This window comes from Frieseomelitta varia, unplaced genomic scaffold, assembly GCF_011392965.1.
Source record: "Frieseomelitta varia isolate USP_RPSP 00005682 unplaced genomic scaffold, Fvar_1.2 scaffold_862, whole genome shotgun sequence".
Lineage (NCBI taxonomy): Eukaryota > Metazoa > Arthropoda > Insecta > Hymenoptera > Apidae > Frieseomelitta > Frieseomelitta varia.
In genome coordinates this window covers 1-18,425 of record NW_025110659.1, presented here as the reverse complement: position 1 = coordinate 18,425, position 18,425 = coordinate 1, and the positions used below count along the sequence as shown (strand labels likewise).

The window sequence follows — 18,425 nt, the reverse complement described above, 5'->3', positions numbered from 1 at the left end:
AACAACACGGGAGTTTCAACGAGTCGTAAAAATGGCAGCTGCCAATCTCTAGCTTCGATCCCTGCCCGAGGTTGTTCCTATAAAGTTGCCGAGTTTTCATTGGAACTCGAGTCACGGACTCGCTGGCCGAGTTCGTTAGCTTTTTTCTCGTCGTTTTGCCCGTCCGGAAGCGAAGGTAGATTCGTTTGCTTGCCACGGAAAGGTCTTATAAAAACTTTCCCCCCTTTCTTTCCCTTCGTATTTAACTCGGCGATTCGATAACGTTCGAAAGACGAAAGAAACGAGCTCGAACCGCTCGTACGTGGTGGCACAAACTGGTGCCGGTCTTCCAACGAAATTATCCTCTCGCAAAACGAATAAAATCAAGGGAGAGAAAGAAAGATGCTAGCAAACAACCGGTCAATCAGTTTGCCAGTTTCCCGATGAAACGGGTGAAATTCCCGTGAAAAGGATCCGACGATCCGACCAAGCATCTCTGAGGGGCTCCAACCACTTTTGCAATTCTGCTAATTCAGAGGGGATTTGGCCCAGTCAGCGGATAGAAACTGAGATGTCTGATAAGACCATTTGATTGGTCTTTCTTACTCGTTGCATCGCTAGTTTTGCAGTTTTTCTTACACCTCTTGCAACTCCCCCCCCCCCCTCAACAAAAGTGAAACAGGGCGTGTTTCGACAAACGCAGTAAATGTATAATGTCAGTAAAATGTATGTATGCATGCATATAGTAGTTTCTTACGTCTACTCTTTGACGAACGAAACTCAACTTATTCAAACCAGACGTAAAAAAAAAAAAAGAGAGAGAAAAAAATGAGAAGAGGATGACTCACCATTCAGCAGGGTGACGATGATCCAAAGAAAGAGAAAGGCGGAAGCCACGTGGCGTAGAGAATCGACGAACGGATAACGGCTCATCCTGATCCAGCGTCGATTGTCTTCCTCGTGCGTTGCGGTCATCAGGCCTCGAAGAAGGGGTAGTTGCTCGCGGATGGAAAACCTACCACCGTCCACTCGGGCCCCCGCGCAGGGGTGGGCTGTCTCTCTCGCTGTCGTTCTCTCTGTATGCGTCCTTCCGGATGTTCAACTCTTATCCGTCCAACAATGAACACACAACCCTGTGTGCCTCGCACGAAATCCAGTCTCTCGGGCACTCGCCGCGCCGGGCGCCAGTGAGAGACTGTTCGACTTTCGTGGCGCGCGACAGGTTCCCGCGGTGATTCGCGGTTCGTGCGCAGCCGGTTGTCCTCGACCACCCTCGGCTTCGCTCGACCCACACTCAGGCATCTTGCGCCCTCACGGTTTCCGCCGAGGCGGCTACGACCACCAACTCGTCCAGTCTGTGCACGTACACGCCGGCAGAGGCCTAAGTGCTCGCGCGTATACGTGTGCACTGGGGTTACGAGAAGCTCCGACCGCAGCTCAGGCTGCGCACCAGGGAACCACCACCTCTGCCAGCTCTCCTGCTCCGTTCCATACCGTGATCCAGGTACAACTCCTCCCTCGTCGCGTCCTTCTCCCTCGAACATCGTCCGTCTATCCGACCTCGACCAACCTTGGTCCACACTCTCCGCGTACAGTTTCCACTACACCAACGGTATCGCCATCGCTACCCGGTCCGCTCCCGACACCAACCAGCATCGAGCAGCAACCTCAAAGAGCGAGGGGGGGGCCATCGGAGCAGCCAGTTGTAACCTTACGCCGGGCGTCACGGGCGCAAATTAAATAGAGCGTGGCTTATGCTGCCGATTAGCCACCCTAGCTGCTAGAGAACTTCACGCCCGCCGTTCCATTCAGCTGCTCGTTAGGATGCTCATCGGATCAAGCGTTTGTGCATCCTGAAAATAAGTTTTTAACACACGTCGTCATCATATAGTTACTGAAAAGATTATCGTTCCTCGATTTGCCGCGTTTTTTTCTTTTTCTTGGTTGGGATCGACCAGTGACGTAGAATATCGTCGAATGGTGATCGATAAAAAGAGACGAAAGAAGAGATTGGAAAATGAGAAAATACCTGGTTAAACAAGAAACGACAAGTGAATTCACATCTGCGTCATTCATCCGGCCTTTGAAATGGTAAATTCTCCAAAGGGAGAAAGATGCCACGCAATTTCACGTGAAACGTCCAACCGTACATTGCCGGATGTCGCGTTCGAATAATGATTTCCCCCTTTAATTAAAATACGTCCCGTTCAACGTTGTATAAACATTTCTTATTATTTCCGGTACGATATAATCGCGAAATATTAATACTGTATCGATAATCGGTGCGCGTTGATATTCATGTCGTGCGCGCCGGTATGTATGTACGTATGTATGTATGTACACTCGTTGAATCGAGATGGGAATTTGATTTTACGACGTGAATTATTTTCCAAGATTTCAGAGCCGGCTTTTCAAACGTCACTGGCAAAGGTAAGCTCGATAATCGACAACGAGTGACCTCGCCTAGCGTCAAAGAGCGACAGGGATCGTTATCCCACGCGCCTGTTGGCGCGGTTATAGGCGCAAATTAAATAACGATCCTGCGTGCGATCGGCTGCTTTCGGTCGGCAGCAACCTGCGTTTTTCCATTCCTTCGCAATTGTCGTTTGCGTCGAGCGCGTATTCGACGTTCGTGTTTTTCCTTTTTTTTTTTTTTCTTTTTTTTTTCCTTTGAAAAAGCACGGGATTTTATCGTGCGAAAACGAGGCAACGTTCCGCCTTGTTGGTTAAACGTTCAAAGTAACGAATATAAAACGTCATAAACGATTTAACGTATTCCGCGATTATAAACCACGTGTATTCTCTTTAACGAGAGCGATGCTGGCGACAATGCAAAAAGCAAATTTGATGTAGTGAATAACGCAATCAATAGAAAACAATTCCATGATGACTGCTGCCTTCAAACAATCAATTGCAATGCGTTGCGATACGCTGTTTTTTTCCTTTATTGAAGAACGTATAAAATCAATTGGAATCCATCATAGAATGAAAGTGTGTTATCGATTTGATAAACCTAAAAACAAAAAAAAAAAAAAAAAACGAAAAAAAGGAAAAAAAAGGAAAAAGAAGAAACGGACAAAAATCACTGCAGTCCAGGGGAAAAGGTAAATTTTATAAAAATCGCGAAAATTTCTATATATTCGACGCACAACGCGGAAAACAGGTTTCTCCGTGAAGACGATTTTCGATGGAAAACGTCCTGGTAAAATCGGTGCGCCATCGGCTGACGTGACTTGACATAGCCGTACAATTATAAATAGCCACAGCATACGCGACAGATTAACCACCCCTCTTGCCGACGTTCCGCTTCCGTAAATCCTTTGGCATTTGCGGCTTTCGAGCTACGTGATTAAGTTACCAGTACTTGACTTGTGATGTTGCCTCACAAACTTTCGCGCTATCAAGCCCATCGCAATCAAGCCCCGCCGGAAGAGGGAGGGGAATAAGTGAAAAATCAGAAAGCTTGTTTTTATTATCGCGAACGCGCACCTATCTAACAAGCACCGAGAATCCTCGACGTACCTTGCGGTATGGATAAAATATGCATCTAAATAGATCGTGAAAACTTTTAATCGAGTTATTTAAGCAAGCCCGAGTCGGATAACCGAAGAGGCAACTATGAAAGACTTTTCATCTCTCGCTTCTCCGATTCAAGATGCCCGCCTAGTTTCTAGAACGTTCTTTTCGCCAGAAAAAAAAAAAAAAAAAAAAAAAAAAAAAAGGAAGAAAGAACAACTGCGATCTAGAAATGCGAGTAAATGCGAAACGCATTCTCCGTATGTGCAACTCGACGAGATAAAACCCGCGATGCCCGGTGTGTGTGTGTGTGTGTGTGTGTGTATGCGCGATTCGTTTATCGATACAGTCTGCCTCGCGACGATGAAAAATGGAGAAAGAAGAAGACGTGGAAATATATATGCGGCGGGAGGTGGGAGAGAGGCTGGTGAAACGATCCGGTGATTAAGAGGAAGATCATCGGGGCCGCATTTTGCGTGCTCAAGCATGCGTAAGTCCGAGGGCAGAATACGGTTATGCCGGCCAGCTGTGTCATCGTCGGCCAATGGATGGCGAATCGGGGTCTCTCGCGTTGATCTTGGCGGATCAGAGCGGTGACTCACTGCCGGTAGCTAGGTTTTCCGGTTATCCGCGCTCTCTGTGGCTGCGGATTATGGGAGTGTCGGGAGAAAGGCTGTAATTGACTGTGATTATGTTGCGCCGAGTAGTTGGGAAAGGCGCGGCGCGAGAGGAAAGATCTCCCTGCTGGTACTTTCGTTGTTTCACGATCGTGTGTGTGTGTGTGTGTGTGTGTGTGTGAATGTCACTGCGACAATCTGCTTTTCTCCTCTTAAATATGTTACTCTCGCGTTTCTCGACGACCAGAGTATAAATATTTGTGGCAAAGAAATGAGAGTGCAAGATACAAGAAGAAATTAACGATACGATAAAGAACACAAATTTCTGTTAAATATCACTCGAGTATCTAAAAATACGCCGTTGTAAATATAGAAAATTATAAATTGGTCATTTTGACCAATGATAGTTCTAGTGTTAATGTGTGCCACTTGTATTTGAACTGGAGGGTAATACTGGGAAGGGAGAAGCTTGAAATGGAGGTTTTGGGTAATGGAACAACCACATTTCTGCGTGTTTATGAGAGTGGAGATTAGTGTCAGTATTTTGATTTTAATTTTTTAATTTTAAGAGTAACAAGCCTGTTACAGACGTTGAGACTTATACATGCGTGTAACTAGTAGAAGGTTTAAAATATTGCTCTATTTATTATTTACTATTAATTATTATTTATTATTATTATTTCCTGGAATTATTCATTATTATTATTTAGTATAATTGTCAGTTTTGTCGTCACTTTTCAGTGCCTGAGAAAATTGTATTCACGTATAAATGAAGTATTACCTACGAAACATAATCTTTTATACGCACCGTTAGTATTGTTACGATAAAATCAAGATTGATCGACAGAGCACGTTTCGTATTATTTAAATTATTTCCCATTGAATTAGTAATTTCAACGAGAAACAATGACGATTGAACGTCAATCGTAGAAAAAAAAAAGTTTTCTCAAACTGCTGGAAATGGAATCGTAAGAATCATGCCGCGTTGAACGCGTCGAGAAAAAAGGAAAGAGTTAAAAAGCCGCGATAGGCACGTACCAACCAGTAGTCCAGCCGACTCGTCTAACGAGTCAATTAATTATCGGTAGAGTCGATGAAATCACGGAACACCGACTTGTCTCTTTTTTTCTCTCTCTCTCTCTCTCTCATTTGAATATCAATATCCCATCCGCGAATTCCTTCAACCAGTCGCACGGAGGAAGTGGAGGAACGTATCGGCGCTCGAGTGACATCGGTCGATCGACGATTGGACGCTACCGGTCCAATTATCCTCGGACAATTAAACACGACCGCTGCGAATTAACGTCGGCAGCTTGGAATTTCGTCGTCGTTAGCCTCCCACGGTGGGATTTACAAGCGTTGATCCAGCGAAAGTCGAATCGCGATCGTTTGGTTTGTCCAGCCAGTTTACGATCGCCATCCGCGGTCTCTGCTCGAGTGGAGAAGAAAAAAAAAAAAAAAAAGGAAAGAAGGAACATCGACGCCGAACCGATGAAAAAATATCGAGAAGTCGGGATCTTCTTTCCCACGGACGTCAAATTTTCGCTCGATTTCCGTTTGAACGTTCACGGCCTCCTCCCGGTTCAGTGGATATGGTATGTCCGAACGATCCGAGGGCGTTCACCCGTCACGTGTGCCCCAGGCTTGGAGAACTTGGATCCGCAGATTCTCGCGGGATTGCAAGTGTGTATCGCGATATACATATATCCCTCTCTCGGGGAGAATTGTCGAGAGAGTTTCTCTCCGTGTTTGTGCTGTGATTTTCTTGTAAACGTAAAATGTTACGAAACGTTGCGTCTCGATTTTTAACCGATCAGGTATCCAACATCTCATTTCCTGTTCTTTTTCTGTTGTATGCTCTAATATTGCAACCATGAATTCGGTTAATATTTCATCGTGTCTTCTACATAGATTTTACAATTTTATAGAATTGCAAGAAAGTAGGAGTATTATAACATCGCGATTAATTGTTGCATGATTCTCGATGGATTAACAGCAGAAAATTGAGCGAAATAATAACGAGGATGATTCAATTATTGTCCGCAGGATAGTTTTATGGTATATCGGTATAATATATAGATCAGAAATCTATACCATGTACAAATATCTACATAGCTACAAATAGCTACCCACAAATAAAATATAGTGATGCAGTGTAAATATGATGGCTATAATATAACTGACTGTTAAAAAAGTAGTAAAATTGTAAACTAGTATGAAAGAATTCATAAAATATGATATAAATGTACACGTATATAAAATTATATAAGTATATTTATATATACTTGTATAAATGTTATATAGAGATAATTACATTTATATTATATTATATTATATTATATTGTATTGTATTATATTATATTATATTATATTATATTATATTATATTATATTATATNTATAGTTTCAGAATAAACTGAAAGTCAGAAATGATTAAATTAGAAGTTTCATTTTTGAAAAAAAAAAAAAAAAAAAAAAGAAAAAGAGACACCGTGAGTATCTCGCAAACAATTTCGAAAGCTATCGTCTCGATTCGCAAAACAACAGCAGCCGCCATTATACGAATAGATTGGCAAGCGGGCTTTTTATTGGAAACTGATACGTCGAGCAGCTTTTTGCTAAAACGAGATCCATTGGCGCGGGCTTGAGGCGCGACCAGCCATGCAAATTGTTTGGAACAGTAAGCGCAACAAGAACGCACATATTCGAGGATCATTTGCGGCTAGCCCTCGGTGCCACGATCACCTTGTTTCCCCTATTATTTGTTGCGAGAACGATCAGGAGGGAACGATACGCGTAACCACCGACGTCTCTCGGCCGAGAGGAGGCACGGCCAGCCTCGTTGGCCAACGTTTTGCGGTAAATTAACGTCAAGAAACGCTGATGATTAATTGATACCGTTCGGTGATATATATCGGGCCTGCGTTTCTCGCGATTTCTCCAAATTAAAACGATGAAAAATGGATAGGAACAAGACGCGATCGTATCTCCTATATAATTTATACAAACGGCGCGATTAATAAATCACGAAATTCTTCGACGTTTCTCGAATCTCGGCGATTTGTAATTGTTAGATTCGAGGAATAAAACAATTATTAATAACCTTTGCCGACTGAAGGTAGACAGGATGTTTGTTTCCCAGGCTGAAGTTCTTACGAACTGCTTTTGCTTCATTTGTAGCGGTAGTCCATTCGTAATGGATTTTACGCTGAATGACATGCTGGAAACAATAATAAAGATAATTTAACGTTACGTTTATGTTCGCTTCGTGTATTAATTACATGCATGTCACATTAAAATACAGGTATTTCCTACATATAGGTGCGCACATCGCTCGATAAACACTTTAGCTTTCATCAAATAATAATATAATTTAACTCAATTTAATAATTGTACGATAATTAATACAAATCAAAGTTAAAACGTATTATCCAAATACACAGACACGAAGATACATCCCCCCCCCCTCCCCTCCCCTCTCCCGATTAATGTTATCACGATTTCTTAAAAGGTACGCCAACTCTTGTTTCAATAATGCAGATTCAGACACACATGCCAGTAACAATTCATTAAATAAATGAAATAATTAAATTCATTCAATCCATTCGAATCATTGGCAAATATTGTTAAAGTTATTCAACGTCCTATCAGAATCGTTCAAGTTTCATCAACGACGCATTAAGTTCGATTCATCGTTCGAAAATCGTTCAAAGAGCGGCTGATTGGCATTAATTGCGTCGGTGTATTAAATATATCGCGTCACAAAAAGGCGAAGCATATTTTCGAGCAAATCTCAGTGACCTTGGTACGGGAAAGTCCATGAAATGCTCGTTGGAAAATACTATCTGAAATCATACCGTCCGATATTCCCAGTTTGAATTGAGCCGATACCGAAGTACGTACCATCGATTCGTAACGAAAGCAATTTGCTGAATAGATATGTATGTACACGCGTGTTTTGAATGGGCAAAAGGGCCGGGCGTCTTGTACATTGTGAGATGCACATATGTCCGCCAACAGCAATCAAAGTGCTAATCGAGCTTTTGAATCAATTCAAAGGATACAGTTTCGTAGCGGGCGGAAGTTAAGACGAACTTCCGCTTTCACATCGGAAGGGTTATTCCAGAAACGAGTAATACACGCGCGCGTTCGCGCTCGCTTTCGCGAAATTCTATAGAACGGTTATATCAGAATCGCTGTGATGCAAAACGATAGTTTAAAACAAAGAGCCAATGCTCTGTTCGTCGATAGGAATTTTACACAAACGCGCTCGCAAATAGAGTATTTGATTGTCATGCCAGATGCGTGAAATGATAATTCCACAAAAAAGTATGATTGGAAAGGTTAAAATTCATACGCTATCGCAACAAATCGATCAAAGTGTCCGAGTGCGCATGAGCGTGTAGAGACTACACGTTAATAATATATTTAACGTTTTTCAATTACCTCGGCCGCTAGTATGGCAGGATACATATTGTACAAAAATGTCTACAACTTCTTCGATCCCCGGCATTTCACGAGTACCGAAACGTTTCGCTCCAGTGCACGGCAGCAGTGCATGTGACGCTGGAGAAGACGGAAATGGGAGAGAACGTAAATTCGAGGGAACGTTATTTCTTGAGAAAGCAAGAGAGCTCTCGTGAAGCGAGGTTTCGCACAACTGAAAATATAAGGAGAATAGATGTCACTGTACACCAGCTCTTAAATTTTCCAAAATTATTGACGTTTACATGGTTTACTACTTTCGATAACCCATTTTCTCAAATGTATTTTCACATTTCAATGATAATAATAACAGTATAAAACTTTATAATAATTTCATAGCATAATTTACAATAAAATCAGCAATTTTATAATAATCAATTGATTGCACAAAGATTTATTTAGTACTTTCCCGATTTAGAAATCATTTATTACAAAATCTCAAATCTTACTAATTTATCGAATCCATCATGACAATTATTTTTAAACTGCAACGATGAATTTGGATGATAGTTTGGGCTAAATTTTCTAACAAATAAATTTGTTTTCAAAATACATTACGGTCTTTCAAATTTTCAAATAACGATTGCACGTTCATACGTTAACCTATATTAGCATGCATATCAATTTCTGTATAAAACATGGTAACTTCCATTGAACGTGTAGCAAACTAAATTCTCTTTGAAATACCTTACCGTTTATTCATAAATAAATAATATTAGTAATAATGTGTTTCGAATCAGAATAATAAAATAGATTTGATAATATATTTTTGATTTTCACAATCTCTAATATGCAGCCCCCAGGAATATATCTAAGAGCTTTGAAATATTCGAGGCGCTCTCTATTGAATGAATGTCATAACACTTGACAGCCAAACAATTCGAAAATATAATCTATTGCATATAATAAGGAAATCTATAATCACATTCAATGTTACGACGAAATTTTATTCCAGATAAGGTGTGCATGTGTATTTACACCGCGAGGTAAAGCGTTCATTATTAAAGTTGCAAGTTTACTTTGTAGTGACTCGAATATGATAAGCTTTTCCCGTCGGTTGAAGGAAACTGCGCAATACAGGAAAGACGCGATGCGCAGAACACATTTAAATCTATAATAACGCAAAGACTTACCGTATCTCCGTGTAAAACCGTCAATGTCCTTTTGAATTTCGCGGCTTCGACATTTCCCTCTCAATCAAGCAACAATCCATATAAAATACATTTGTAAATGAAACAATAATCAAGATCAAATGCTATTTTGAAAACTCGTAGTTCGGGCTACCGTTAAACGTAACAACCAAAATGGCCGTTAAGAAAAAGAAAATACCACAATTACAAAAATTATAACATTCAAATAAATTACACAGTAGAAATGTACCTTAATCAAACGAAATTAATAACAGCATAATGATGAAACGATGTGAATGACAAAACGATGGCGATGAAAGTATTACGCAGTTAATAAATGTCACGTAGAATCACACGTCTTAACACTACGATTTCAAACACTTGACTAACCCCCTGCGCAACAGGTACGCGTCGCGAACTAATTTGATGGAGTGGGGAGGCTCGAGCGCGAACGAATGCGATTCAAATAATTTATGAAAAGACGAGGGCATAGTTCTAACCGCTGATATACATTTATACACGTCTGCGCGCGCTAATACGATTTTGTTATATCAATTTATTATAATGTATTCTCAATTTCGTTATATTTCGCTTTGATATAATTTTATTGTATCGAAAGGTTACTTTAACGGAAGATCCGATCTATCTTATAAAATTTTTATTCATGTCTTACATAGAACAAATGGAATAGAGAAAGGAAAGTTGTGGATTTAATTAGTTAATTTTGACAATTAGAATTAATTATTTTAACAAATAAAATTTGTAGACACTGAAACGTCAGCACCATGTAGCGGTGAAATGGTAAACTAATTGCTATATCTATCCTTGTTGCACATTGTTGTTCTCCTTCTTTCTCGCGCAACATATATCTATCCTTATCTCACGTTATTCCGTTCTTCGTTTACGAACAATGTGATACTGCCATCTATCGGATTTTTCTCGTTTATTCTTTCAGTTCAAATCGAAAACTGCTTGGAAAGCTGCAGCATCGCTCGTAGACAAGGAAGATAATAATATGCGACAAAGACAGAGTTCATTAGTTCCACTCTTTTGTCACGATGTGGCGCTAATGTTTGTGGCCAAATTTTCATTTGCAAGAAAAATTAATTATCAAAATTAATTCGTGAATATTAATAACTGTGTCTTTCTAATTGGGCCTTAAGCTTTTTAGTAATGTAAAAATATTCTTTAATAAATGTAACTGCTTGTTATATTGTTACAAACTTACTGTAAAACTCACCAGCCATATGAATCTAGGAACTTTTTGATATTGGTTGTAATCGTAGTTTAATGTTATTCATGGCTGTAAACAGAAAGTTTTGATTATAACCTATACTATGATTCAATTACAATTTAAAAGAAGAAATGTTCTTTGTAAACTTAATATGTTAATTTGTTTTTTATATATGTTACAAAATGTCTGAATTTGAAGATCTGAAAAATGCTATTTCATGTTTAAATAAAAGTGTCTCCGAGTTTCCAATTGGGGCTATCTCCATAGAAGATTTTAAACCAATTGAAGAAAAAATTAGAACTACACGAGAATCGTTGAAACGTCAAAATGCAAAATTATTAACACTTAAATCACAGTATGACTTCTGTATGTCATAAAGCCTATTGTATGTAAAACAAGTTTCGATAGTGTCAACGTTATGTTCTATCTCAATTTCAGATGCAACGAATGAAGAACCAGAGGGAAATATAAAAGACACAGTAACAGATTTACATGAAGCAACAGCAAATTCTCATATAAATAATGCAGTGGTTAAACTATGTCTTCATTCTTATACCATTCAAGCTATTTTAGAAGGCAAAGAAAGTGACAATGATATGCTAAGGTATAAAGAATTTAAAGATTTAAGCTTTAACACTTAAAATAATTATTTGAATATATTTTCAGAAAAATTTATGCTTATATGAGTAAGCTTTTTACTTTGAATGATAATATTTTGTTATTACAAAATGAAATAGAAGATGCGTTAAAAGTGCAACTGCAATTAAAAATTCAGTGCCGTAATGCATTATTCGAGTATAAAAGTTTTTTAAAGGAGCAGGAGGAAATATGTAACAAAAAGCTACAAGAAATAAATCCTGAATTAGTAAAGTAAGTATATATGTGCCTAATGATAACGTTAATGAAATGTTTATTCAAATTTTAATAAATATTTTTAGAAATAAAGAAAAAACAAATAAAACTATAAGAAGTATTAATCTAATGAAAAAACTAATTGTAAATTTTATTGCCGCTTCTAATCATATGTTATTTAAAAAACCATTTTTGGTAAAAATGCTAGAAGAACATAGAGAGTTAATTAATATTGAAACAATTTCAAAAATATCTCAAAATAATTCAGAAAACGAAGAAGATAAAAGCTAAATACTCAAATGAATGATATTTAAGTAACATTTTATATTATTTATTGTTTTTGTACTTTCGTACTTGTACTATATTTTTAATGCAACAATTTTTATATAGATTTCAAATAAAACATACTACAGTATTTTTTAAATAAGAACATTTTTACTATTATTGAATACAAATTTTTCAAAATATTTTATACCAAACTGATAATAACAACAATCTAAAATATTAATACTTCCTTTTAATGTTTGACAATAAAAATCTTGTCCGGGTTTTTATCCACGAATATTGAAATGATTGGAAAGAATAGGAAATCTTTAAAGCACGTTGTATATTATTTCTTTTTCCTTTTTTCCTATAGAAGAAATCTGTATGAAATGAAAATGCTTAAAACAAAATAAAAGAAACTTAAAAATTAGGTCTTTTGTATTCTCTCTATTTACCGCATATTAGTATAACTTGAAGCTTTGGAAACAAATTCTCTTTTTATGATATGCGTTGAAAAAGAGAACAAAAGAAGCTCGAAACGTATAATCAAATAGTCAAATTGCATACCATCAAAATGAAAACATACAAGAAATTCAGTAAGAACATTTTTGTTTGACTAAGTGCGCAGGCACAACGCTTATTTACAGGAAAAAATTTTCGCGCAATTTGAATGTCTTTCAAATTCTATTAAAGCGATTTTATCAGACGGTTTTATGTATATATACATATATATATATATAATATATATATATATATGTTAGTCGATAAATAACAATTCGTAAGCTAGTGATTACGAATTAAAAGATAGGATTTCAATCACAGCTTACAAGTACAATAGAAATGTATTATATAGGGGAGAGAGGTGCACATTTGTTGACGAAACTAATGAAATCATGTCATTTATATATTACGTGAATTTAACGCGTTAAATTTTTATGGTCCGGTGTGTCTTTCAGTCTCGTGTTTCTTCACCATTAGGATGCAAACCGCTCTCCACCCCTTGTATTCTTACGCTTGCTGGCGTAAACACAGAATTCATCGGAATAGTACTCAAACAATTTAATTTCTATGTACATTAATCTTCTTTTTTTTTTTTTTGTCTTTAATAGATTATTAGTTTCGTAAGTGGAAAGAAAACGAATCCACTAATAACAAAAGCACGTTAAAAATGAACAATGTCGTTCCATCAATATAATAGAGTATCCTCGCTCAAAATCTTTAGACATCTTCGTCTTTGTGTTTGTAGACATGTACGAAATAGACAAAATATCTTCGAAAAGCATCTTCGACACCTTTAAATTGTCTCTATAAATTAGCGAATGAAACAATTCATTAGCGATTTTCACACTACTTCTCTCGTCCGATTTTGTCACAAAGAACACATCCACTTCTCACTGGCATCGTTTAAGATTACGTGGTAATAAAATTAGTCAATCACTGCCGTTGCGAGATAGTGGTAATTACTGTAGTAATAATACAGCTTATTAATCGCCATTATTGATATTGTTTATGCATACATGTATACGTATATATAATTTGAAGCTGATATATGTCCCGATATCTCCGACATTTCACACATTTTAGCTTCTCGTGTTTCCGTGTGCGTACTTCTATATTCATTTTAATAATTTCTATTTACAAAAATTAATCGACGTCTGATTTTTTGCTTTCTCTTTCGTCATAAGCATAACGTCTCCTCCTCACTATATCGATAAACTTCTCAAAATTTCTAACGTTATCAATCACACTCGTTACATGGGCATACTATCATAATGCACATGAGCTGCCAATTCCATATAAATGGCAAATAATCGTCGAACACAAGCTACAAAATGCTTTAGCTTACACATGCTTAAAAAGCTTGAATAATAATTAAAAACGCACATTAACCGCATATTATCTAGCTTACGTTCACAAAATAAAACGTATGAAAAATTCACTACGGAAACGCGACACAATGATTAACGTATATTTATAATCGAATGCGTTTTTTTTTTTTTTTTTTTTTTTTTTAATAAAACGTTACTGACACATTCCAAGATAAACATTTTAAAAACAAATGAAAATTTAATAATGATAAATCTACAATTTTTAACCATTGCTTTACACAATAGAAGTGAAAATACATATACAGTGGGACATTAAGGAAAATCCCAATTCCATGCATGAGAATGCACACAGAAAACAATCAGGGTTAAAGAAACAATTGAAAGAAACAAATATTACATAATAGATATAAAAAAAGAAAATATTGAATAAATTTGTCAGTACATAATTAAATATAATAAATTTCGCTTTGTAGTAATTACAAAACAAACGATCGGGGAAAAAAAAGGAACGCAACGGAAACCACGTATCTTTCACGCATTGCTTTGTGATCGGTTCAAGTCTCGCTATAAAACATGAACGTGTGTCGTTCTCATAATTGAAAAATGAATAAGTCGCGAGTTATAGTGACTCGTTAAAAGCGAGGAAATGAAAGACACATACATACATTGATCTTGGTCCGATCTATTCGTACCGACTTACAAATATACAAATAATCGCTTTCAAACTCAATCATTGTTCTGTCGCTAATAACGGACGACTGGATTCATCATTAGGACGAGCATAACAATCCTTTCTAGACAAAGTACGAAAATGAATAAAGAAGAGAAAAAAAATATATATATATATATCTTCCAAAAACGGGACACATATTCTGGGTGTGACAGGGAAACATTTTCTTAATCGCTCACAACCATACTTAACCAGCAGTCAGTCGTGTTGTATTTAAAAACTGGTGACGCATGAAAAATCGACTAAAAAAAACTACAAGCTAAATTGCAACATAGTTGCAGCATAATCACGCCCACGATATGTGGCAGGATAGCGATATAAATACGGAGGCTCTCGTTTTTACAAGATTCACTCGCGCATTTCTTTTTTTCTTTCTTTCTTTTTTTGTTTCACGCATTCTCACTTTCATTCTCTTGCGCGTGCTCCCTCCTTCCTGTCTTCTTCTTTCACCGAGACACTCTGTTCTGTTTTGGAATTCATCACTAATATTATACCCTAATCGCGAAATTTGGTATGTGTATGTGTAATGTGCACATGTTTTGGGTGTATGTTTGTGTCGTATATGTTCCATCAAGAGATCATGCTTACAAATGATACTGTTAACAAAAAAAAGAAAACATAAGAGACATTAGCTCGTTAAGCATTCGAGTAACACGAAGATTCGTTCTCTTTCCACGTAAAGGCATGCACACTGAAGGACAACGGGATCTCTTCTAACTCTTCTCTTTATCCTTCTGTCACTCTAGTCACTACCTCTTTCACACTCTGTCATCCTTTTCTCCCGCTTTCTTTTGCGATTCCGCATTTCCGCGGTCATTCTCTCCTTCTGTCGTAACATTTGTATTCGCAATTCTCACTCTTTCACAAACGTAACGTCTGATTGTTCGTTCGACGTTTACTTGCACTTGCAAGCTTATAAAAGGAACAATACTCTCGGTGCATATCCAGTGGGAAGATACAGATAATAACGAGAGAGGAAATCCACAAAGTTAATAAGTTTAGTTCTCATCTCCATTTAAGCGTATTACTTCAAGACATCCGACGGCCAATAACAGCATAAAATACATACAGGTGTGAAGAAGCTAGCGACATAACGTTTCTTTGCTAGTTTTTTTTTTTCCTTTTTTTACATAAATCGCAATACACTTTTTTTCTATAACTTGCAATCTCTCTCTCTCTCTCTTTCTCTTTCTCGCTCGCTCGCTCGCGCTCTCACTTTCGCTCTAAGTACATCGAACGTTTCGTCGTCGGATGTGCTTGGCCATTAATTAATGGATACAACGTGTACGGGCACTCACGGTACGCTAACACGGTACATCGGTATGGCTCGGCAGTGGTACGCAATCGTTGGCCAGACTAGTAGAGAAGTTCGGACCTTCAAACGATAAAGTTAGTACTCGCCGTCTTCACACGTAGCAAGTGATAGTCTGTCGATTACATTGCCTCTTAATATAATCCTGCAAGAAGAAAAACACCTATGCTGACTAGCCGATTAAACAAATTCTCAATGTTGTTTAATAATTCTCTCTAGTTAGTCGATCGTGTTTTGTTACAAATTCGTTTAGTGAAGTACTTCCCGAATTTTATATCGTAAAAGAAAAACATACGTAAAAGTGTTTGATCTCTCCCTTCTTTATTTTCTTCATCAATTAATGATCATCTAATGGTATATAATGACATTACCGCGAGCAGTATTATTCTTGCCTTTGTCAATTAAACGGTACACTTATTCTTGTCTTTTCTAATATACTTATGACGATACATGTTTCTCAAGTAACAAGCTTTTTATATACCTATAAATAATACTAATTTACTGATAATATACAATTTATAAACAATCAGAAACGAAGAGAAAGACGCAGTTTTCCATGACAATATATATATATATTTTTCTTTTTTGGAAACTTCGTCAATGATTTTATTATCTTAATATCTACATCTCATTATAACATGCATCGTCAGGAAATTTTGTTTAATTTCTATTTAATAAAGAACTTGAGATTAAAATACAATCTCTTTATTAATTGCATTAACGTGCAAGTAAACAAGCAATGCAAGCTTCTCAATTCCCAACGAAAGTCTCATCAAGTAAAACGAATGTTGCATATTTGTAACAAAACATCTGATATACTGGCAACACATCAAGACAATCTTACTTGCTCGTTTAATCGGCAGCGCTGACAAGTTCCTTTTCTCCTTCGCCATCGCGCGCGTATTTTCACGTTAAGTATCTCTTCACTGCTTGGGTGCATTTTCAGAAACATCCACGAGGATTTGAACATATCACGTCTCGCAACGCTCTTCTTCTCGTAACTTCGTGGAATAAACATATTAAATAAGCTCTCGACAAAGTTCTTCACAAAGTAAGTGCACAGTACTGTATAATTATGTCACGTATAGTTTTTTTTTTACATTCTTTTTCTTTTTCTCTGGCTTAAATTCAGTTGCATTCGCATCTAGCAGGCAACGATTCGTTCCAAGGAAACGTTCCTGTCTTTGTTCTTTTTTTTTTCGTTTTTATTCTTTGTAAAGTTAAACAGAGACGGTAAAAGTTCGTTCTTTTTTTTTTTTTTTTTTTTTTTTTTTATTGCTTTAAAATCAAACCTATATTGATGTATATTCAATTACAAGCATACTTTGGTTCTCTCTTTTTTCTTTTTGTTACGCTTCTAATAATTATCATCGTTTAAACACGCGTGTTCCAAGAATAAAAAAGTTTTACTCCGAAATGAACGGGTCCTTTCATAGACGATAAGATACAATTTGAGAAAGTCTCCCGAATCTTCGTGTTTTGGGCAGAACACGGATCATCTGTGTCGAATACATATGTATAATTTTTGTTGATCTACGTCCTATTCAATTTTCACGGTAGACGTTAGAATCTACGGAGGAAAATTTGTAATTTCTCTTCTCTTTGTGTGTTTCGATATGTTATGTAAAATGTAATTTGAATGATCTCTGCGACGTATAAGCTTTTGCGTGATAAATTCACGGAAGGCATGAAACCGAAATCGAACTGCTTAATAATTACGATCGCTCTTATATCCCTCCGTATACCATTAACAATTTCAATAACCGTTTCAAGATCATACGAAGCTCGTCAAATGATATGCGATCAACTGAAACACTCTGATGTTTTGAAAGTGTACGCAGCTTCGTAGCAAAATAGTTCTCGATATATTTTATGTACAGTCGGTGTGGTGATTTCATACATATATAATCGTGTACTTATGTAGATTAACGATAGGCAGTGTAGGCGTAAAATAAAATTAGTTAAAATTTGTTAACTAAAGTACGGTGAGTGTGATTTAGCACGTATCCGCTGCTACCTACAGATAGCGTTAATACTGTTAAACTTCGTACAAAAATGAACTTAAAAGGATATAATCTCCCACAAGAAACATTTCGTTAGACACTTAGCGACAGCGAAACAAAAAGAAAAAAAAAACGGAGCATTTGGAAGTTTCAAGCGTGAAATCGAAAGAGTGATACGTAAATTTCAATTCGATCGTCTGTTTCTCGTGAACGTTGAAAGGGTAAAAAAAAAAAAAAAAAACAAGGGAAAAGCTAACTAACAGGATCGCGAGTTTGAAAAAGGAGCGCCGTCCTACTGAACGTACTTAAAACCGATCGGAGTCAAGCGTACGCGAACGTATTTTTACCCTTTCAGTTTCATGCCTTTCCAGTCGATCAGTCACGAGTGTTCTTTTTTAATTTTTTTTTTTTTTTTTTTTTTTTTATAAATTTCGATACAAGCAGGAGTACGCTACGCTCGTTATCCGGGGCTTTG

The 18,425-nt window shown here is 37.1% G+C and overlaps 2 protein-coding genes and 1 long non-coding RNA gene across 4 annotated transcripts in view; 1 reads left to right on the top strand and 2 right to left on the bottom strand.

The window, feature by feature from the left end:
* Positions 1-9,805, bottom strand: part of LOC122536674 (Down syndrome cell adhesion molecule-like protein Dscam2) — an 81,528-nt gene extending 71,723 nt beyond the window's left edge. The window contains exons 1-4 of the mRNA XM_043669207.1: positions 9,730-9,805; positions 8,558-8,677; positions 7,215-7,331; positions 828-1,832 (exon numbers count right to left, since the gene is read on the bottom strand). Of these exons, the coding sequence (XP_043525142.1) occupies positions 828-954 (127 nt within the window). The 5' untranslated portion in view covers positions 955-1,832; positions 7,215-7,331; positions 8,558-8,677; positions 9,730-9,805. The remainder of the gene's footprint in view (positions 1-827; positions 1,833-7,214; positions 7,332-8,557; positions 8,678-9,729) is intronic.
* A 1,032-nt stretch (positions 9,806-10,837) lies between these two features.
* LOC122536666 lies at positions 10,838-12,187 on the top strand. Of its 2 annotated transcripts, none has more exons than XM_043669179.1 (4): positions 10,838-11,100; positions 11,399-11,564; positions 11,627-11,830; positions 11,899-12,187. In XM_043669179.1, the coding sequence occupies exons 1-4, from the start codon at positions 11,064-11,066 to the stop codon at positions 12,101-12,103; spliced, it is 612 nt and encodes a 203-aa protein (XP_043525114.1). In that variant the 5' UTR covers positions 10,838-11,063; the 3' UTR covers positions 12,104-12,187. The 2 variants fall into 2 exon arrangements, with proteins under 2 accessions (XP_043525114.1, XP_043525113.1); XM_043669178.1 differs by having other exon boundaries at positions 10,858-11,326.
* An 856-nt stretch (positions 12,188-13,043) lies between these two features.
* LOC122536667 lies at positions 13,044-18,419 on the bottom strand. Its single transcript, XR_006308453.1, has 2 exons — positions 18,193-18,419; positions 13,044-18,147 (listed from the first exon to the last, which is right to left on the bottom strand). It is a non-coding gene; the product is annotated as an uncharacterized LOC122536667 (long non-coding RNA).
* Between the last annotated feature and the right edge of the window lie 6 nt (positions 18,420-18,425).

Bases quoted from the DNA above. Each gene is read 5' to 3' on its own strand.
- LOC122536666 (XM_043669178.1), top strand. From the start codon at position 11,143: ATGTCTGAATTTGAAGATCTGAAAAATGCTATTTCATGTTTAAATAAA. The intron at 11,327-11,398 runs GTATGTCATAAA...TCTCAATTTCAG, and splicing joins TAAATCACAGTATGACTTCT to ATGCAACGAATGAAGAACCA. The intron at 11,831-11,898 runs GTAAGTATATAT...AAATATTTTTAG, and splicing joins ATAAATCCTGAATTAGTAAA to AAATAAAGAAAAAACAAATA.